At 40.3% G+C, this 23,589-nt stretch overlaps 1 protein-coding gene across 1 annotated transcript in view; it reads right to left on the bottom strand.

Moving 5' to 3' along the window:
• Positions 1-23,274, bottom strand: part of SCEL (sciellin) — a gene marked incomplete at both ends in the record, with an annotated part of 113,163 nt that extends 89,889 nt beyond the window's left edge. The window contains 8 exons of the mRNA XM_080689489.1: positions 3,382-3,447; positions 7,486-7,563; positions 8,534-8,572; positions 9,125-9,193; positions 14,669-14,737; positions 18,863-18,925; positions 22,403-22,520; positions 23,232-23,274. Coding sequence (XP_080545615.1) covers positions 3,382-3,447; positions 7,486-7,563; positions 8,534-8,572; positions 9,125-9,193; positions 14,669-14,737; positions 18,863-18,925; positions 22,403-22,520; positions 23,232-23,274 — 545 coding nt within the window. The remainder of the gene's footprint in view (positions 1-3,381; positions 3,448-7,485; positions 7,564-8,533; positions 8,573-9,124; positions 9,194-14,668; positions 14,738-18,862; positions 18,926-22,402; positions 22,521-23,231) is intronic.
• Between the last annotated feature and the right edge of the window lie 315 nt (positions 23,275-23,589).

Genomic DNA, 23,589 nt, shown 5'->3' with positions numbered 1-23,589 from the left:
ACAAATGCCAACATGCATTTTAAATCCAAACACAACTAAGTTTGGTTTCTTTCATAATATATGTTAAGAATGGAACCAATGAGGGAAGGGACTATGTTGGAAAAGGCTACAGAAAGGTCATAGGAAGAAAGAAAGAGGGAAATTCCCTAATGTATTTGATGTACACTAATAAACATTTCAAAGTCAATCATTAAGCAAAACATGAGAAGGAAGGAGGGGGAGAAAATTAGGTGGGAGGCCGGGCGTGGTGGCGCACGCTTGTAATCCCCACGCTTGGGAGGCTGAGAAAGGAGGATCGCACGGGTTCAAAGCCAGCCTCAGCTACTCTGTGAGGCTTCCAGCAACTTAGTGAGGTGACCCTGTTTCCAAATAAAACATAAAAAAGGTCTGGGAGTATAGCCTGGAGGTAGAAAGCCTCTGGGTTCCACCCCCAGTACCACCAAAAACAAAACAAAAAAAAAAAAAAACAAAAAAAGAAAAAAGAAAATTAGGTGGGAATTGGGGAAGGGCTAAATGAGTTATGTGTGCATGTATGCCTCTACCATTTTGTACCCCATTAAAAGGTATGACTAAAATACACCAATAAAAATTTTTTAAAGAAGGGAAAAGAACTCATTCCTATGATAGCTGGGAAGTGTGTTGGTCTCTTCGGGTGTGTTGCAGAAAGGAATATGTGAAAGAAAATGAAATTTCAGGGAAAGATTGGGTGGCGAAAAAGCAAAGGCTTGCAAAAAATGAGGAACAGAAGAAAATGAGGGTGTCAGGATTAAGAGGAATTTCTTCTGTGGAAGATGCCAGGGAAGGGCAAGTGGAGAAGGATACCAGTGTGTTAGTGGGAGATAAAGAAAACTAATTCAGTACTGCATGGTTAACTAGTGTTAAAAATCACAGTTCCCCCATTTTTATCTGTTTTTGACCTATTTTTACTTTCTTTGAATTCCTCTGGGGATAAAGATCTCTTTTTAAAGCCTTTACTCCCTTTCATTATTTAATAATTGTTTCTATTTTTCAGCATTTATTAAAAAGGCTATTTACCAGCCCTGGGAACGCATTTGGCATTAAAAGGTGAGAATTAGAAGCTTGCTTTGGGCTCTTCCAGAGAAAAGCACTTCAGAAATAAAAGGCATTACTATGTTATTACTCTCTCCTTCCACTGAAAGCTTGGCAAGACATCATCTCTGATCCTCACAGAGAATTCTTTCAGTTTACATTACATTAATTATCTGCAAATCTAAAATAGAAATGAGTATCTAAGTTGATCAACCAAGCCAAATAATCTCTTTTCTGTAGTTCTAGTGCTAAGGGTCTGAGCCAGGAATCACAAATAGGAGCATTGTAATCCATTTCATCTCCCATCTCACATCTAGCAAAGCAAACACCATCAGGGCTTATAGCCAGGAACTATCAGTCCTGTGCAGAAATCTACGCCTTCAACATGCATCAGAGGATGAGATGTCAACTCATGCATAACCATTACCTATTTTTACAGTTATTTAAACAGTTGTCTATTATAGTGATAATTTACACTATTATTGAGATAATGGATAGAGGATAAAAATAAGATGTTATTTCGGAAATAAAAAGTATTTTCTAAAAAAAATGCCAGTTATTGTCTATCAAGACAAAATTGGAAGGATCATGCGATACTTGGAGAAAAAAAAAATTGTTACTAGCAAAAGTCCTCATTCTCATTTTCCCCACTTGCAGAGGTCCAGGAAGGCATACCCCTTGAGTAATGTCTAACGACAGCCCACAGGGAAAGAACATTGTTAACTAATATAAGCCATACGTAGCAGTGTGTATCATTGGAAGTGACCTGTATATGAGCAGATTCAAAAAGAAAATATGTTGATGGATGTGGTGTGATTGCAGGTTGTGATTGTTCAACATGTGCAATAATTTGACTTAGTTATACACACACACACACACACACCTAAACACATATACATATACATGAGATGCAATAACAAGTGTGAGAAAAAAAGCGACCTAGGGTCTTTGTGTATATTGTGTCTTTGTGTAAAATTTACTTAAAGCCTTAGAAATCTGGCCTAAATTACAATAGACTTTCATTTTCAAATATTTCCATCATTTGGAAATGAAAGAGATATTAGAAATATGCACGGTAGATAAAATTTTTAGGGAAAACACAATTTAATATTAAACATGTTCCATACTACGCTCTTTTGCAGTAGTTGGAAGTAGGAAAACATCCCATTGAAATATGGAAATATTTGACAATGAGATATAAAGATGTTTTGGATGTCTGGGTGCCAAAGCCCTGTTGAAGACCCATTTCTGTTTCTGTGTTAGTGGTGACATAGATTACAGGAGTTCTATACTTCTAGAACATGCTTCTGTCAAGGCCAGAGTGTAGGCTCTTGTTTTGTTCAATGGCATATCCCAAATTCTAGAACAATATCTGGCATACAGTAATCACCTATTAGATGTTTGTGAAATGTTTGTTAAATTGAATTATTGTTGATACTCCCAGCATAGAAATTGTAGAGCAATGTATCCTCCACACAATCTAAAATTTTTGTTAAAACTATTTATATCAACAACAAAAAAGTAGAAAGCATTCATTTGTCACTTCCCATTTTCAAGGAACTTGGCCACCCATATCCCCCAATCACCTGGGGTCTGCATTGTCTGGAAAGAGCTGGGCACCAGGAGCCCCAGGTGACTGGCCCTTGCCTAATGCTCAGCTCTCTTCACCCTCTCCACCACTACTAAGAGCTGGACTGTTCCCTCCACATTTACATAAAGTCTTAACTCCCTCAGAATGTGACTTTATTTGGAAATAGAACCATTGCAGATATAATTAGTTAAGTTAGGCTGAGCTCACTCTGGAATAGGATGGGCCCCTAACCTCATATGACTGGTAATATTATAGAAAAGAGGTCTGGACTCACATATGCAAACAGCAAGAACACCATGCAAAAAAGAAGACATAGACTGGGAGGATGAGTGTACAGACAGGGACACCAAAAATCACCAGGAAACCAGCACGTGGAGAACATGAACAGACCCTCACAGTCTCCAGCAGGAAGCCACCCTACTAACACCTTGACCTTGGACCTCAAGCCTGCAGAACTGAGGGCATCCATTTCTGGTAAGCCATCTCCTTTGTGCCACTATTTTATGACAATCCTAGCCAACTCATACAGATGCCTACTTACTTCTCATAGATTGTCAGTTTCCTACCAGGAGCCCTCGGGGCTCTGACCTCACTCCCACTGAGTCCTGTCTTGTTCAGAGCTTGGCGTTCAGAAAATTACCTCCAATCTATTTCAGAGCACCCACAATTACACCTTGTCAGAGTCTGAAATATATTCCTCTCCCTGGCATAGCGATGGCACCTGACACCCTCCCCCTTACCTTCTGGAGGCCTCTGTGCCGGCAGTGGCACTGGAACCTGGAGGGGGTGGTGGAAACCAGGACTGTCTGTGAAGAAATGTCATCAGTTATAAACATGGCACTCGAAACGCTGATCCTACCTTCGTGTCTGTCAGGAAACACTAAAAATAATTTAACAGTTAAAAGGGTAATGGCATTAATTTTATAGAAGGCCTTAGAAATAAAATGCACATAGATTCATAAATAAAATAGAAGGCAAGTATCCTATATTCCAGGCCATCTGCTCCCCCAAGTAAATTCATTTTCTTATTGCCTTTGGCAATAAACAATGTGGACATTTTTTTTTAAATCTGAAGAAATTGGAAAATAATAACAATCATTAAATCTAGTAGATTCATGCCTGTTAATTGTACTATTTTCCATATTTTTCTGCCTATTCATGCCTGTTAATTGTACTATTTTCCATATTTTTCTGCCTACCTGAACTATTTCATAAAAATAACAATCTTACACTCTACTTAAAATAATATTACTTCTTCTTCTTCTTATATTATTATTATTATTATTATTATTATTATTATTATTATTATTATTTCTAGAGATTGAACCAAGAGTCATTCTACCTCTGAGCTACACTCCCAGCACTATTTTTTAAAAATAAAAACAGGATCATACTAACTTTCTAAGGCCGGCCTCAAACCTATGATTCTTCTATCTCAACCTCCCAAGTATCAGGAATACACACACATATCACCACAACCTGGTTTAAAATAGGATTTTTAAAGAACTATATCTAAAAATTCTGACGAGAATATTGCAAACATAAATGAATACCACAGCATTGTTAACCTCAGTTAGAAAAAAAGTCCTCACACTATAAGGAAGTAACTCTAATTTGGTAGCAATCGCTAAGGACTCCATCAAGAAGACTGATAGACTGATAGGGACCATAAATGAAGATACAATAAGAGTGGTGTAGACTAGAGAAGGAAAGCATGAAATTGGAGGTTCAGGAGAGCTGGCTTTAAATTCTGTTTTGTAAAACCAAGTAACAGTCAACCAAGATAGATTTCAGCTCAATATCAGCAGTACACATTCCCTGAAGATCTACTTAAAGGTGTATCGCTGAGCAGTGAGAATCTTACTGCTGGCTTCAACCATCCTGAATGATGTCTAATCTGTTAGAGGCAAGATTCTTACATTGTGTAGGACATTGACCTAACTGACCTTAAATTTTTCTTAAAACCTTAGGAATCTGAAATTTGGACTTGAAATAATAAAAATATGAATCACATTTTCTGAGATTCTGTAGGTAACAATCAGAACCCTAGCTACAGGGAGGAAATAAAGACAGTGAGTCATCTCTCCCTATAGTGGCTCCTTGGCAAAAATAGCCAGGCCATCAACAAACACCACTTACCTACCCTACACCAGGCATAGTATTAGGTGCAGGCTAAGAAAACTTCCAAGGAACAGAAGGTCAAGCATGGCTGTTTTCTGTTTGTGTCATGACTTGCTAGCATTGTGGTCTCTTCAGCATACAAAAATACCTCCCACGACCATACTCTAGGTCATGAAGGATATTCTGCCACCACAGATTTCTCTTCTCCTCCATGCTCAAGAGCTGCATGGAGTTCAACAGCAGCATGTGGGAAGCCATGCAGGGGAAGCCAAACAGGAGATCAAACCCACACAAACACAGACCAATGACTCCGGAAGGAAAACCAGCCCAGTCTAGAGCGGAGGCAGCTATGGGTGCAGGCAGGATTCCGGAGCACAGAGACACCTGATTGCATGTCAATCGTTACTGTAGGTCAAGGCCTTCCCTGTATGTGGGCCCTAGCAAATATACTACCTGATACAGCCCACCCTGAAACAGCTGAGCATCTTCATAAAAAAATTATCTAGACCCTTAGGTGACCCCCTCCCCACCTGGAAGAACCCTGAGGTCCGGGCCGCCAGGCCCCGAATCTGGGCGGGTGGGTGGGCACTGGAGGGGCACCCTTAGGTGACCCCCTCCCCACCCAGAAGGACCCTGAGGTCTGGGCCACCAGGCCCCGACCCTGGGAGGGTGGGTGGGCACTGGCTGGGCACCCTTAGACGACCCCCTCTCCACCAGGAAGGATCCTGAGGTCCAGGCCTCAAGGCCCTGATCCTGGGCGGGTGGGTGGGCGCTGGAGGGGCACCTTTGGGTGACCCTCTCCCCACCCAGAATGACCCTGAGGTCCGGGCCTCAAGGCCCAGACCCTGGGTGGGTGGGCGTGCGCTGGTGGGGCACCCTTAGGTGACCCCCCACCAACCAGAAGGGCCTGGAGGTCCAGGCTTCAAGGCCCTGACCCCGGATGGGTGTGTGGGCACGTGGGGGGCACCCTTAGGTGACCCCCACCTCATACACCCGGAAAGAAAAAAAAATTTTGTTACGGAGTGCCTGATTCCACATCCTCCCCAAACCACACATACTCTCTTCTCCTATTTAAAAAAAATAATAATAATAAGGGAAAAGAAAAAAGAAAAATATTTGAGAGGGGTTAAGATGGCCACGGCAGCAGCTAGAATTTGGAGATGCAGACAAAACATATGCATTGGAACTGGAACTTTTGGAAAAATTCCCCACGAAAGAGGACTGCAGCTTCTCTACATCTTTAAGAATCCTGGACATCACCTGTAAGGAGAGAGTCTTGCCTTGGAGGCAAGGCCAGTGCTGAGGCCTCCAAGGCCGGAATTGGAGCCTGCCGAGGGGTTAGGCCAGTGCCAGGGCCATCGAGGCCGGGATCAGAGCCTGCTGTGAGTCAAGGCTGGTGCTGGGGCCTCCAAGGCCTGGATAGGAGCCTGCTGAGGGGGTAGACCAGTGCCGGGGCCAGCAAGGCCAGGATCGGAGCCTGCCTTGAGGTATGGCCGGTGCAGGGGCCTCCGAGGCTGGGATCGGAGCCTGCCGAGGGGTAGGCCGGTAACAGGGCCAGCAAGCCGGGATCGGAGCCTGCCATGAAGCAAGGCCACTACTGAGGCCTCCGAGGCAGGAATTGGCGCCAGCCAAGGGGTTAGGCCGGTGCCGGGGTCAGCAAGGTCGGGATTGGAGCCTGCTATGAGGCAAGACCAGTGCTGGGACCTCCGACGCTGGGATTGAACTCTGCCGGGGGGTAAGGCCAGTGCCAGGGCCAGCGAGGCTGGGATCAGAAACTGCCGTGAGGTATGGACGGAGCTGGGACTTGCGAGACCAGGATAGGAGCCTGCCAAGCGGTTAGGCTGGTGCCAGGGTCAGGCAAGGCCAGGATCGGAGCCTGTCGTGAGGCTAGGCCAGTGCTGGGGTCTCTGAGGCTGGGAGCGGAGCCAGACGAGGTGTTAGTTCGGTGCGGGGGCTAGCAAGGCCAGGATCGGGGCCTCCCATGAGGCAAGGCCAGTGCTGGAGCCAGGGAGGTTGGGATAAGAGTCCCCTGGGTGGTCAGTCCACTACTGGGGCCGTCAAGAGTGGGATCGGAACTTGCAATGCGGCATGCACAGAGAAATAGCACAGAAAGTAAAATCCAGATGCTTCCCCTAATTAGCAAGAACTAGGAGGAAAGGGGTAACAGGAGGAGGTTGAGTAGTAGAAAAGGCCCTATTGAGAAGCAATTAAGGTGACCAGTCAGAGGGGAGGGGATGGGGGAGGATGGAATCTCTTTAAAACTCATGAGGTGTGTAAACAAATATATAGAGATAATCACCAATTAAGCATGGGATCGGCAGAGGGGGAGGGAATGGGATGGGGATTGGATGAGGGCTTACTGAAAGATATGTGCTTGTATATCCTCTCAAGTTTTGTATTCCAAAATGATGTATGATTACAAAAATAATAATAATAATAATAAATAAATTTTTTAAAATGAAAAAAATAAAAATAAATAAAAAGATAATTGTTTAGAACTAAAAAAAATTATCTAGAATTTTAAGGTCTTAAGGCAACTAACTGGAGTATTTGAAGAGGAAACTGGGGAGAATGCCTGATGTTTGAGGTAGGTGCTAGAGCTCTAGAAGGAAGGAGGACACTTTGGAATATTGGAAGTCTTGGTGGATGGTTTGGTTCTGACATTCATAAGAACAGTCCTTTGAGGATGTCAGCAAGAAGCGGACACAGGGGGCTCACCATACCTTTTTTTCTTCACTGGGGTGGTAGCTGAGGTGGATGCAGTGATGCTGGTGCTGGGAGCCTGCTGGGTGCCAGGTCGCCTGTCAGATGACCAGAATAACACATCATCACCTTCCCCAACCTTGTTCATTCCACCCCACCTTCAAAAGGTCCCACATCTACTCCCAGTCCCGTGTACTCTCGCTCCACTACAAAATGTTTCATTTGAAGCTGGAAGAGCAATTAAAACAAATAGGTCTTCCTTAGTTTACATATTTGGTCAATTTTCAGGATCTCATATAACTAGTTAAAAACTGAAGGAATTGAATCAAGTCACTTATGGTATGATGTTTATTGTCTGAATTCAGGCCAATCAGTTCTGGCATGCTATAGATTCATTTTCTTAAATCTCATAATTATGTTGTAGCTGACTGAATTACACTGCATTTTTTTTTTTTTTTTTTTGGTACTAGGGATTGAAACCAGGGGCATTATTCCTTGGAGTGGTACACCAGCCCTTTGGATTTTTTACTATGAAACACCAGTCCTTTGGATTTTATTATGCTAGGTTGCTGAGCATCCCACTAAGTTACTCACTAAGATCCTCTTGTCTCAGCCTTCCGAGTATTAGGAATACAGGCATGTGTTACCACACCTTCTTATACTGAAATTTTTGCGTTGAAAAACTTAAAAGTCATGCCATTTAAAATCTCCATTTTACATTTATTATTATTATATTCAGACCCTCAAAAAATGAGAGTGACCTAGGTCTGTGTCAGAGTGGTATATAATCCAGCATGAAAATTAATTTTTAAAACTAGTTTAATAACAAATTACATTTGTTTGTAAAAAAAAATTAGTTTAAAACAAATTGCTTTTAAGAGTATGCCTAATTTGGGTTACTTATAACCACCAATTGTACAGGACAGGGGAAATAGATTTCATCTGAATAGTTTTTCAAAGACTCATGATTTTGTGACTCAATGTGCTCCAAAACAGGAGTTGTAGCATGTTGTAAGGGTTTGATCCCAAGCACCACAAAAAATAATAATAATAAAGAAAAATACATACAACTTGGTTGCTTCTGGTGATCTAAATGCGGACATGCTTCTGGTAAGAGAGAAGGGGGAAAAAGACACAATTTGAGGAATAGTGAAGAATTAATTCACACTTGTATCACTTGTAATCATGCATGAATTTAGTTATTTTTAATGAGAAGTTAGATATTATTTGAGAGAAATAAAAAGAAAGCATCAGTCTTTGAATAAATTTGAGATGGCAGTTTCATATATTTATGTTCAAATTTATAAATATATTTAAATATATTTATATTCAAATTTATAAAGAATATAAATTTGCCTTTGCACATATTTTATTATGTTGCCACCATCACATCTTAAACAAATGTAACACATCTTAAAGATGTGAATATGGTAAGAGTTAAGACCCAAAACAAGGAGCTCTCTTGATTTTTAAGCCAGACAACATTTTATTCTGGCCATAAATAGGAGTAGTTTTATACTCTGGAAAATCTGTGTTAAAAATATAGAGAATAAGAGTTTATAAAAGATATTAAGTAGGAATGGAGAATTGTAGGTAAATGAGTAACACTTGGAAAGAGATTGCACTTGATCCGTCCCCAAAGTTAGTAGACGCTGGTACCTATTGGTTAGTCGGTTATCCAAGGTATTGGCCTTATATGTGTTAACAGCATCATGTCTGTCTGAAATCCTTTATAAAGAGACAACACAAAAGTCTGGATAAACATTTAGGTTGTTAAACTCCTTTTAGCTCTCTTTAATGTTAGAATAACTTTACAACATAACCTTTCTCTAGTTAAGAGAACTATTTTTGTATTTTTATCAGTGCAACGTAACTATACATCAGAGTGGGATTCAAAGTGATACAGACATGCACGGACGCCGCACGTGTGTTATTTCCCTTGTACAGCAGCCCCCTTCCTCTTCCTCCCTCATTCTCAAGAGATTGGTAGTGAAATCTTGCATGAACGTCGCCTTATTTGAGCTGCTCCCTTCCTCGATCCTTCTTTCCCCCTCCTCCCCTCCCTCCTCCAACCCCTTTCACTTTTCTGCCATTTTGTCTCATTTGACTGAAGTCCCTTTTGCTTCCTATTTTTGTTCTACCCTCTACATAGGAAAGAAAACAGAAAACAGGTGTTACATTTTAAAAACTGTTACAGAAAAAAAAAGCTACTTGTGACAAAATCTACTTGTGAGGTTCTATATACATAATTTAAAATGTTTAAAGTATGAAGCTTTTTTGCACATTTGCCTTTCTGACTCATTAAGCATTTAACTCATTAATTATCTTTTCGTCCTTTACGGTTTCATACCACATCTTGTCAAATACAGTAACTTCCTATGTCAGTGAAAGGCGTCCATGGAATACTAAGCCATTTTTGTATGTGGCACAGACCAAACGAGGCCTTGGCCAAGCTCACTTTCTTTTCCTGCAGAGCACACAGAGAAGCCACATTTATGAACTTGAATTGTAATTACGTTGGGGCCACTCGACTGAGTCCTAGAGGACAGGATGTGGACAGAAGTGCTGTTTACCACTTCCTGACCCAGGATAAAACCTGCATCATCTTTTATGCTCTTCCCCCTCCCATCCTGGGTTGAAGATGGCAAAATTAAAATGCTGAAAGAACTCCAACTCCTGAATCATTGACTTAACAACATCATATCCAATTCTGGTGAGTCAAAGAGAATCCTCCTGTGTGTTAAACCATCTAGTCTGGAGAGGAGAGGGGGACTTGCTAAAACACTTATTCTATTTAGATTATTTCCCTTTGACTAATACATTTGGTTGAGAAGCCCTAATGGCCATCAAAGGTGTTAATTCCTCTAATCTCAGGGCTCCTCAAAGAAGGCAGATCTGGCAAAGGCACGTTTGTGGGCTCCCCAGGTCGGGAAACACAGGGCAAGAAAGTCATCACTCCGTGCCAATGGGGTGGTCTCCTGACTGCAGCCCCTGCAGCTCTCTTCCTCATCTCCCGTTGGATAGCAAGGTTCCTTCTGAGACCTAGATCTGTCTTCTGGGGCATTCTGCCAGTTTGCAGAAGGTAGGGCGTAGTAAAGTAAGGCTTGGGAAAGCAAAAATCATCAAGATTCTTCTGGTGGCCCACACTACAGGTCTGCTCTAACTTTCCCAAAACGTTTGCTTCTATCATCTGCTTTAGGATAGGGCTTTATACAGCCTGTTCCTGCTAAGATGGACACTGACCTTACCTCTCTCCAAAAGAAATGGTCATGCAGGGGAAAACATGACTTCCTTGTCAGAAGCTGAAGATAATTTCAGTTCATTTTGACATATGTAACCAAACTATTGGGTATAACTTTAACACACTAAACTTCTGGAGTCAACCCCAAACAGAGTTTCTGTTTGTGGTAAGTAATACTATTAACTGCTGACTCTTGACTAAAAAAAGGAAGGATGAATAACTGTTGCAATACTCCACAGACACAAAGGCTGCACAGACTGCTCACAATACAGGGTAACTTGTACAGAATCCGAGAATCATGTACAAAACTCTCTTATCTAAGGTGATCATCAGACCAAGACTGGGATCAAAACCCCACACCCACTGAAGCCTCTCAACCTCTGAGCTGGTTTCAAGAGCTCTGCAGCAACCAGGTATGGTGGCACACATTTGTTATCCTAGTGCTTGGGAGACTGAGACAGGAGGATCACAGTTTTGAAGCCAGCCTCAGCAACTTACCAAGGCCCTCTACAACTCAGTGAGACCTTGTTTCAAAAATTAAAAAGCAATAGGGCTGAGAGGTAGAATGTCCTTGGATTCAATCTCCAGTACTACAAAAAGAGAGGAAGGGAGGGAAGGAAGGAAGGAGGGAGGAAGGGAGAGAGAGAGAGAGAGAGAAAGAGAGAGAGAGAGAGAGAGAGAGAGAGAGAGAGAGAGAGAGAGAGAGAGAGAGAGAGGATGAGAATGAATGAGAATGAGCTTTGCAGTAAATCACTGTGGATATCATAGGTGAGATGTCAGGTAACCAGAAATATTAAAGTTCCCTAAAAGCTCTACTTAAACTTTATAGCTCTCTCTGAGATCATGACAGAAGTTAAAAAATAATCTCAGGAAATGACTGGAAACAAGACTTGTCTAAAACAAAACAGACCTTTATTATCAAATGTTCCCAAGGTATGTTCAGATGTTAAAATTAAATGAATTTATTTTTTAAAATCCCACAGCATAAACCTGTGTGAGCAGCACTGCATGTTGTAGTAAAAATAGCTAGCCACTCTTGGCTGATCGTTTCATAAGCTTCTCTAATTCTTCAGAATGTCCCTGCAAGGTGGGAGTCATTATGTCCATTTTATAGTTGAAGAAACGGGGTCTCCGAGAAGCCGGGTGCCCTTCTGCTGACACAGGTAGGAAGCCGTCTATCTCCAAGGTCTCTACCACACCGCTCATTCTGAGATAATCATCTCAGCAAGATCATCCCCTAAACTCGCGGAAAAGATGAACACATCTACCTTTGTTGGTCTTCATGAATAGCAATCTTTTTCATGCCACTAGGGGGAGAAGTCTATCCTCAGTGACGGAAAAGAAATTCTAAACCATCATTCTAATACAGATGCCAATTTCTCATTGTTGAGACGTTATCTTTGCATTTCTCTTGGATATTAATCTTTCACTAACTCGTGATATTAAGCAGGTTGCTTTAATAGAAGTTGGTCCCGAAGACAGAAAATAATATCACTGGCAGTATGAGAACCTAAGGAAGTTAGATTCCCACATAATAACACTAGGGGGAACCCCAACCTAGGTTTTCCAAATGAGTCATTAAACCACCTTCAGGATTCAGGACCATATCTGTGTCACATACACTATTATTATGTTTCTTTAGCCACTTCAAATTTCTACACACACACACACACACACACACACACACACACACATATGTGTGTAGAAATTATATATATATATATATATTTAGAAGGAAACTTTTCAAGTCTAAACCCAGTATTTTTCTTATATTCATTAAAACTAATGCATCATTTTAAAAAATGTACAGACTCACAAACCAGATGTATTTTATCATTTTCCTCCTGAAATGATTTGACATCTTGCATTTCAAATTGGTCTGCATAGTGGAGGTCCCACTCCTACTAATAAAGCTTGCCTGTCTTTAGTGATCCCTGTCAGTAAAGAAAGACAGCTGACCAGGATACTTCTTCCAAATAACTCACTAAACCCGGTATGTTGGCACTGCTTGTACTCTCAGGATCTGGAAGGCTGAAACAGGAGGATTGCAAGTTTGAGACCAGCCTTGGCAACTTAGTGAGGCCCACTGCAACTTCATGAGACACTGTTTCAAAATAAAATTGGGCTAGGGGTATAGACCACAGGTAAAATGCCCTGAATTAAATCCCCGGTGCCAACAAACAAACAAACAAATAAGCAAGCCACAAAAACTCTGGGTAATTAAGTCGCATAATCTTGAGTCCCTAGATTCTGTATAAAAGGAAATATTTGGACTCTGTGTTTATAAATGCTGGCTGCACATTAGATTCCTTTTATAGGCTCACAAGCAATGCCCAAATCCCACCTCAGTTGACTCAATCAGAAATTGAGGTGTAAGGGCAATAAGACAAGTCAAGTTATCATTAAGATATTAAAGCTCCCTCAGGATGCTAGACCCAGGGGTCTTTTCCATTTTTCACATCCGAAGGTTGAATTTGTACTGGCCTCAACTTTCTGACATGCAGCCTATATAAGCTTGGGTCCTCCACATGTGTACCTTTCTTGAGGCTCAGTCATTTCACGTTATAAATTTGTTCCTATAACTAGGATTTCCCTTTTCAATTAATTATGCAACAAGAAAGACTGCAAGGCCAGGGTGAATGAACACAGGTATATGTCTACCTCTGTCTGTGCACTACTGTGGAGATGAAATTTTAAACATATATTTCTACAAACTCATTTTTGATAAGGCTGAGAACTAAAAGAAGAGAGAGGCCATCTCAGTAGGGTTTCAGTGCTGATTATCCTCTATTAGAGAGGATAACTTGAAAACCCATGAATAAATAGTACAGAAGTACATACATTTGCTTTACTAGCCTACACTGGTGTAGTCTGACTCCTAAGTCTATTAGATGCTATAAGTTTCAGCATATCTGCTTCAAATCCAATCCATGATATTTTTGTCTACAGTAACAGCATGTTTTTATCCGTGCATTATGCCCAACTCCTGCTGAACATGTTACTTTGTACTTTTCTATGATTATTCATCTTCTTTACCAACTCTAAATGAAAAAAAAATGTGATTTGTGAAATTTACACTTCAACCTGGATAGAAGTTTCTCATTTTTTCCCATAGGGAAGAGCCCTTTATCTTTATGTAAGAAGAGAGTAATGTAGGCACAGTGTAGTAGACTCATTCTCTCGGCCATATAGAGACTCCAATGTTGGAAAAGTAGTTTCAATTTCTAAAGAGCTAATGTCTTTATCCTAAATGGATTTAAACAATTGCATTATTAAAATTGGCAGTCTTTCCATAAGTAGTTATACAGAAACTGCTGTTTCTCCATCATCAGGATGGAAGAACCTAAGGTTGGAATAGGGCTAATATTCACAAACACAAGTATATTCCCCATTTTTATTGTGTATGTGTGTGTGTGTGTGTGTGTGTGTTGCAAAGGATTGAATCCAGGATCATTCTACCTCTGAGCTATGCCTATGCTGCCAGTCTTATTATTTTAATATTTATTTGGAAACAAGGTTTCACCAAATTGCTGAAAGTCTAGTTCAGTTGTTAAGTTGCTGGGACTGGTTTGAAACCTGCAATCCTCCTGTCTCGGCTTCCCAAGTACTGAGATTACAGGCATTTGCCACCATGCCTGGATCTATTCCTCATTCTGAATTAAATTAACAGAGTCTATGTTTTGTACACCCTACCTATACTTATATATTCTCAGATCATCTACTAAAGTCTAAGGCTTTAGGAAAACAATACATCTAACTGATATTTTATACATTCCTAGGAAAATAAGTCAAGCCTTAGAGCCCTTTCTCCCTGGAGATAAAATATCAATGGTTCAAAGTTTATTCTGATACACATTTAAATGTCTCATGTTTTATAGAGGTAGGACTTGATGTTTTAACATGCATTAAATGTAAAGCACATGTAAGTACTTTCTCACTTACATGATCCCAAAGCACCTTACCTGTCCAACGTGTCATCAGATCTGTACCGACTAATCGTGGCTTTTGGCTCAGCCCTCTCATTGATTTTCCTGTAAAAATAGTTATCAAATTTTAAATAAATTACCAAAATGGTTTATAAAAATAACTATTATACACTTGTAAAATCTCTTACCAATTTCTGTAGGAAATGTATAGGTTGCCAAGAAAAGACAGATCTAAGGTACTCAAATCTTCTAAGCTTTTGACTCAGATAGAATAAATTATGGTAAATCCAATTCTCAATGCTAATAAAGGATTCTTCTCTGTCTTCATTTATGTTTAACTAAAGTGTGACATATTCAAATTGTGGATAAGGATATATGAAGCAAACAACACACCATGAAAAGTGGTTAATAACAAATATATACTCTTGTCAGTGTTGTAGACCTCTGCATAATAGTATCTCAAATCCCTTATGATACCATGGTTTCCTTGCAGAGTTCTAACAGTCCCTTCAGCCACACAAGAGGACAAATCCTAAACTGCTTTATTTAGCATTCAGCACCGTGGACAGGGTTGAAAGTCAAGAACTCCCAGGCAGAAGAAGGGGGAAGGGAGAAAGAAATAGAGGAAGAAAACACCCAGAGCCAGAAGAAGGTGAAAGGCGAGAGAAAGGATAACATGGAAAGGAGGAGAAAAGAGTGATGAGGAGAAGGAGAAAAGGCAACAAGAGAGAAAGATACATGAACAGGGAAAAATGGGAGAGAAAAGAAGAAAATAAAGGCAGAGGATAGGAGGCTCAACAGTAGAAATTATAGTCATGGAAAGAGTGGGAATCAGGTAGGTAGGGGTTAAATCGGTGGTGTTGGTTTTTTTTTTTTACCCCAATATGATGTACGAATATAATGCACCAATAAAAAATAAAAAAAATCTTGATCCAACTCATCAATCAAGAATACAGCCTGTTTAATGCCTCCTATGTCCCTGTGATCTAGGGAACGTGAACTCTGGAAAATCAAACCATGATTTATGGTATCCATATATCATACCATCATTTGAAGCTGATGCATTAAAGACATTGAATCAGATTAAGAACTAAGGATGGACTCCTATCATTTAATTTTAAACAGTGTGATATATTTTATTGTACAAATTTGACTAGGAGGAAATCTGGAAGGAAATAACTACAGATGGTCCCACACAGAGCTGGAGAGACAAAGTAGATATTCACAGCCAAAGACAGAAAGTAGTTGGTGTCATTATAACGGTCATGCAAAATTCAAGGAAGTTATAAGTCGAGAAAGGTGATTTTCAAGTATAAGGAGTGTTTATGGGTGAGTTGCAGTTTGACCTGGGCATTGGAAGGTAAACAGATATGAACATTTTCAAACAGAGTTAGAGGTATAGTGAAGGCAAGAAAAAAGTAACGAAAGGTTGCCTAATACAACTCTCCTAGTTCATAAGGAAATCCCAAAGTGAAATTATGGTGTGTTTCTCCATCTTCTGTATTCTGTGGATGCAAATAGCCATTGGAGAGCCCTCTGGCCCAGTCCAGAAAATAGCCTCGCCACAGAAACCATCACTTGAGATCTCTTTAGCTGGCTTTATTCTTCCTAGTGCCCACTCTAACAAGACATACTACGTGCTGATTAATTTTCATTCTTCTCCCTCCCTGCCTTCAACCAGTATCCACATTCTCTGGAAGCAGGGACCTCCTTTGTTTCCAGTCTTTAGCACCATGGCTGCCCCCCCAAGAGGCATCTCATAAGCACTACTTGTGTTATCAGTCTCCCTTAAATTATCTAAGAAGGATGTAGTAAAATTTCCAAGTCAGTGGACAATAGGAAGCTTTTATCTACAGTGATGGAAATATATTTGTTCAGTCCTTGCTAATGCCAGCTCTTTGCACCCATTGCCAGGACAGCTGGGCTGTCCCATGTCTCCGGAGGTGTCCCAGCCACCCTTGCCTATTTGAGAAACATTTCCTCTTCATCCTGCCAGCAGCAGTGTCCACACCAAAGACTACTTCCTTGGTGGGTCATCTAGTTACTCGGGTAGATTTAGTTCATCTCACCTCTCTATTTGCATAGCACCCAACACATCTACAATTGTGATTTCTGTATGTTTTAGTATTTTAACCTATGGATCATTTCCCTATGAATACAAGAGCTGTTTTGACATCTAAGCTTGTGTCTTATGCATCTTTACACTCCCAGCAATGTGGCTGCTGAATGAGCACCAAAGGGAATATGTATTTTGCAAGTGGGCAGCTAAGTGATGGGTGGCATCATTTGAGTAAGTTCTTGGAGAATCTACCCTATTCCTTGTGGCAGATATATTCTGTGATATTAGCTCTACATCAAAAGAGAAATGTCTAAAGCTTACAGATTTATGTTAATAAAGATAAAAGCCTGACGTGCTACTTTGGCCAAAATCCTAACCATCAAGAAGAGAGGTCCAGGCAACCAATATAATTTAAAATATAAAATAAACATACAAGTGTAGCCAGACATGGTGGTGCACGGTTGTAATCTCAGCATTAGGGAGGCTGAGAGCAGAGGATTGTGGTTCACAGACAGCCTCAGCTACTTTGCAACTCAGTGAGACCTTGTTAAAAAAATAAAAAGACTGAAAAATAGGGCTGGGGATGTAGCTCAGATGTAGAATGTCTATCCCTGGGTTCCACCCCCAGTACCACAAAATAAAAAAAAAATAATAATGAGACACGAGGATCACAGTTCTAAGACAGCCTCAGCTACTTAGTGAGGCCCTTTGCAATTCAGTGAGACCCTGTTTCAAAGTCAAGAATTTTAAAAAATAGGATGGGGTGTAGCTCAGAGGTAGAATACCCCTGGGTTCCAACCCCAGTACCACAAAAATAAAATAAAAAGCATAGGAGGCAATATCTTATCTTAAAATGTACTATATGTATGCTTAAAATATGAAACTTAGTCTTTACTGTTACATTTCAAAACAAGTGTATATATTTTAATAGTTCTAGAAACAGTTAATAAAATGCAAGGAGCAAGTTCCATTGGTAGCTGGTCTAATGATCAGACTCCCTTTGTTCGGTGAAATGAGGGTCAACTAGGAACCAGGGAACAGTCTTCAATATGGTGAGGACTGAGGAAAGAGGATAAGGAGGGAGTCTGCCAGCCCACAGACCAGCACGTCAGATGAACTGAAGCTCACATCAGGAAAACAAAACGGCTACTTTCATAAAGGGCTGTAAGCTCAAAAGCATTTGAAAAGATCAAAATTATGAAAAGGTTTACAGTGGTCAAGAGAAATTCACAGATAAAAGTTTCAAAAATGGATAGATTCAAGGTGTCTACTTAACTATTATCTTTTTTTGTGGCACTAGGGGTGGAATCCAGGTGCACTCTACCCCCAAGCTATACCCCCAGCCCTATTTTTTATTCTTTATTTTGAAACAGGGTCTCGCTGACTTGCAAAGGGCCTCACTAAGTAGCTGAGGCTGTGCTGGAACCTCGATCCTCCTGTCTCAACCTGCCAAATACTGGGATTATAAATGTGTGCCACCATGCCCGGCTTTCTACTTGACTGTTTGAAATCCATCCTCTGACAAAGCGCTCCCAGTTTTGAACAGAAAGAACCTACTGGGCCAGATGAAACTTGATTCTAATAAATATTTAGATTCTTCCGATGGGTGTGGTTGTTTATGCATGTGTATGAGTATGAAAGTGTTTTAATTAGATTATCATCTAGTTATCAGATCCATTTGAGATTATTTCACATTACTGGGATCGCTAGTTTTGTCTGAATATTCCCAGTAATTTTCATTTGACAGTCTCTTTGCCACCAAGGATAAGTTAGTGTGTTTTACAAGCCTAGGATTTTTCAAAAAGAAATGTACTGTCCCATAAAGCAAGTGACTCTGAAATTATTGTTTCTATATTGTAGGCTTCCTTTCTCTGGCTCAGAGACTTCTCATCTGGTTGTGTTTCTATGAAAGTCCTTTTCCTGTCAGTCAAAGGGCCTCCTCAGTGGGCGGGCCAAGGATGGTTATGTTCCAGCTCCAAGCTACAGTTCTGGAGGTGGAGAAGCATAGTTTCCTCAAGGAAACCCATAATAATATCTCAGATTTTACTTCCCATGACCAGGATTTTGGGGAAAGCCCGAGGCTAGCCACAAATATTCAGCTGGCTTGAACAAGTCTTCTCTGAAAAGTTCCATCCTTGTGTTTCTGTTAATGATATAACTAAAACACCCACCTGATGTCCAGGGCATCATGGGAATTATGTCGGTTGAGCACCACCCTGCCATAATTTTCATCTCTGCGAGTAAGAACGAGATTATGTTAAATTAAGAGATAACCACCATATGTTTGATAAGCACTAAATAAGAGAGATGGGAGCTGGGCATGGTGGCACACACTTGTATTCCCAGTACTTGGGAGGCTGAGACAGGAGGATCCACTTTGCAGCCAGCCTTGGCTACTTATTGAGGCCCTACACAATTTAGTGAGATCCTGTTTCAAAATAAGGAAGAAAATAGGGCTTGGGGTGTAGCTCAGAGGTAGAATACCCCTGGGTTTCATTCCTATCATTCCTAGTAGGAGAGAGAGAGAGAAAGAGAGAAAGAGAGAGAGAGAGAGAGAGAGAGAGAGAGAGAGAGAGAGAGAGGAGAGAGATATCTCCTAGCTTTTGGCAATATTAATTCATTTTACTTCCAGAATAAAAATACAACTACAAATATATTTCAACCAGTCACCACATGCAACAACATGGCAAGAAAAAAAGTTTTTTAGTACAAATGATCATTTATCCCGTGAGACTTCCAAATGATTTAAGAATGAACGAGTGTTTTGTGGTGGCTGTTTTTTTTTATCAGTGTGGAAGCATGGGGCTATCTACTTTGTGTAGAAAAGTTCCTTTTCTACACAATCAGAAGAGTTCCTTTCTGCAGTAAAGCAAATACAAAAGCTTTCTGTAAATATTATTTACATTTAATTAAGCCTATTAGATCTAGAAATTTTGATGAATTTGACAGTATTCCTTGATCAATTATAGGAAAATATTTGTGACTTAGGAGACTGCTCATTCACAGATTTAGCCCATATTAAACTCTACATAGATTGTGTCATTCAATCCTTAAAATAACACTATGAATTAAGCAGGGAAGACATCATTCTACCCAGTTCACAGATGAGAAAACTGACGAGGGATTGTATAACTCTCCTAAGACCACAATATTAGCAAGTGACAAAGGTAGGTTTAGGCCCCAGATCTTTCAGTTCCAAACTTTCTCTTTTCCTTGTGGTCAACGCTGCGATAGACTCTTATATATAAAATCTCAACACCATGTTTTTCTTACTTTATATTGTGGACTTGAAAGTACAGGCAATTTTAAGAAGTGTCAAAACACGTCGTAGAGCCTCTGTACTTGAGCCAAAGCAGAGAGGGAGTACCTGAACTGCTTTCATGTCAACCCAACCAAACCTGAAATTCCACATTTTTCATGGTTGGGCTCTACTAACATTACTCAATACTCTGGAGCCATTTTAAATAAAGCTATAAAAGAACTGTAGCAGGCAATTAAAAAGAAATACAAGCATTGAAACTGAAACAATCCCAGCAAATATACACCCTCAAAGAACTCCGAGAGAATGTTTCGGTCTTCCTTGTTATCCCTCCTCAAAACTTGCGATAGAGTAACAACACTCGGTGCATTCTTGCCTGAAAGGGAATCATAACATACCGCCCAAAGAGGGACCAGTGGGAGTCAGGGAAGCATCTGAGCCAACCTACCCTTCACTCAGCAGCTGCCCCGCCATCCAAGCTGGCTTCCCTGGGCCTCCTTAGGGAGGCTTGCCTGGCACAAAACCAACATTCCTACCAACTGCAATTTATCTTAGACATCTCTGTATTCACCCATCTGTGTAAATATTTGCAATCTAAAAGGTATTATCTACACTTGATACCATGCTACCACTACAGAAAAATAAAAATGCTAGAGTAAGCTCTGACAGAAGCAGTAAGTGCTGCTTTGTGGAAGGGAATCTTGTCCAAGGGTGTTAACTCCAAGAGTCAATGGAAATCCCCCTATGTCCTTAAGAGAGTAAGATTCAATAACATTAATAGATGTTTTTATTTGAAAGTTATAAATACAATCTCTAAGTAAATATATTTTGGAAGTTTGTAGAAGGTTTAGGGTAATATAGAGTTTCTCAGCTTCAGGGCTATTAATATTTTGTGATTGTCAATCTTTTTGTCATGGGGTTATCCTGCGTATTGTAGACTATTTAACAGCATTTTGTTGTTTATTGTTTGTTTGCTGGGGATGGAATCCAGGGGCAGCTACCTCGGAGCTACACTCCTGCCCTATTTTTTATTCTTTATTTTGAAACAGGGTCTCACTGAGTTGAGTTGCAAAGGGCCTCACTAAGTAGTTGAGGCTGTCCATGAACCACGAACCTCCTGTCTCAGCCTCCAAAATGCTGGGCTTACAAGCCTGCGCCACCACATCTGGCTTATTTAACAGCATTTTTTTTTTTACCTCTTCTCAGTAAATGTCAAGAGCATGCCCCAAGTTCAACAACCTAAAATATCTTCCAACATTGTCAAATGCCTCTGGCTAAGAAACATTGTAAAATTGTCTCCGGTTAAGAAACATTGGTGTACGGGAAAGACAATGAGTTAAAAATCTACTCCACCACTTAATGGCTATGTGCCATTGGAAAAATTATGTGACTTCTTTGCACCTCAGGATTTCTTTCCTATAAAAGGAAAAAATAGTTGGGCTTGGTGGTACATGCCTGTAAGCCCAGTACTTGGGAGGCTGAGACAGGAGGATCACAGGTTTGAGGCCAACTTCAGCAATTTAGCAAGATCCTGTTTCAAAACCAAAAGAGCTGGAAGTATAACTCTGAGGTAGAATGAGCCTAGGTTCGTTCGATCCCTAGTACAAAAAAATAAATAAATAAAATAAAATGAGTATGTAATACCTACATTGTTTGTTGTGAGATTTAGTGATGTTTATACGTCAAATATCTAGTATCAAGCTTGACATGTAAAGAAAATCAGAAAATGTGTACATATGTAAACATAATTTATAATGCTAAAGAATTCATTGTAAATATATACAGGGAATGAATAAATATCTACCATAAATCTTTGTTGACAATAAGGCTATATGCACATGGTCATGGTTTTTAGATTCTTAAACATATAGCTGGCAGGAGTAATGCTTGAATTAGACAAAACTCTGCTGGTGGTGAAGTATTTTCCCTTAGAAAATAATGATGTATTTTCCACCCTTCCAATATCTAGAGGCAGATGGCCAGGTGGCGCTCTAATGAGCTGGGAATTGCTGGGTTTAGATATACATACAGAAATTTTAAAGAAATCATAATTAAATGTGTAAATTTAGAACCACGCTATTGTGTTTACTTTGACAGACAGCATCAACACATAAGGAATCTCTCTACTATGGATTAATCATTACCTTTTTGGAATCTGGAAAATCCTGTTTTCTTTTCAGTCTACCAAGGAAGTGCCAACATCTGTTCTAGGTGCCAAGCACACTCTCTCAGTCATGACTCACATTCTCTTTTGTTTGTGGATATTGAAAAAGGTGGAGATATTCTTGAAAATCTGGTATAGCCAATGTGTGCTTACTATATCTTAACAAAAATTAGACCATGCCATTAAAATGTTTTAGAAAGAAAGGACTTGCTCTCCAGATAGCCATTCCACATATCTCCAGATAACCTCTCTCCACTTCTCCATCAAACCGCCAATCTCTACACTTACTTTTCTTCTTCAAGGCGTTTCTTTATCCAGCTGTTGTCCTGTAGGAAAGCCCTTCTTTTGTTCACCTCGTGGAAGCCCTGTTGCCTCAGCAAAGTCCCCTGAGTCGTGCTCTTCATATCTATCGACAGCAACACAAAAATCAGGTAATGTAGTCAAATTGGGTGTTGGTTTATTAACCTGGAAATCTTGAGAGGCACATCTGGTCGGCCAGCATCGTCTTCAAGGCTGGCAAGTCTGGTACTGTTTCAGAGCAGGATGCACCAGCAAGAAAGAACAATTCCCTCACTCCACCATCAAAGATAACATATAAAACTGCTCAGGTGCCAACTGAAACTGCCTGTGCAGCTCAGGAGGCCCCATTCAGCTCCCAGGAATGTAGAATCATCAGCCTGGCATAAACCAAACCAGGGCTCAGTGGGTTGGCCACTCTACCCAATAGAAATGTGCCTTGGAAACCCAGGACTGTTTCTATAGTGCCCAGTAAATAATAATCTTCATGCATTTTACTACAAGTGACTGAATTCGTTGACCTCATGAGATCCAGAAGCAGGAGGGAAGGTTGCCCTAAAACACACACACACACACACACACACACACACACACACACACACACAATTTGTATTGATTTTTTAAAATATATATCTTAAAATTACAATTTCATGAGTAAAAACTCTGGGACTCTTACTTTTTCTTAAGCCTAAAGTAAGCATCATTAATTAAATAATACTGCTGTTTCCAAGTGTTTAATGTCTATTAAAAAGCTATGATCTGTGCATTGCTTTCCTTAGACGTTAAAGTTTTTGAGTAAAGGAAACATTGTCTATATTACCATTTCCTGTGGAAGGCTTTTTTCTCAAGGGAAAATTAGACATGCTTCCTTCCAGTAATGATCTAAAAGAAAAATGGGGATGAGAAAAAGCACAACAATGACATTGAGAATATATATATGACTATTTCATTGCTGAGACATGTATTCCAATGACATTAACAAAGGCACATGATACAATGGAATAAATTCATCACACAAGGGAAGAACCTGGGCGTTAATCTATTCCAATAAATTTATTTTACAGATGGAAAAAATAAAACCCAGGTGTCTAGTGTCTCCAGTGCTATGTAACAACTAGTTGCTTGATTCAGGGTATCAGTGAACTTATTTAGCCAATCCATACATATGCACTGGGTGC

This window comes from Muscardinus avellanarius, assembly GCF_963383645.1.
Source record: "Muscardinus avellanarius genome assembly, chromosome: 2".
NCBI lineage: Eukaryota > Metazoa > Chordata > Mammalia > Rodentia > Gliridae > Muscardinus > Muscardinus avellanarius.
Note: the sequence above shows the minus strand (reverse complement) of the source record. Positions and strands in the feature narration are given on the sequence as shown.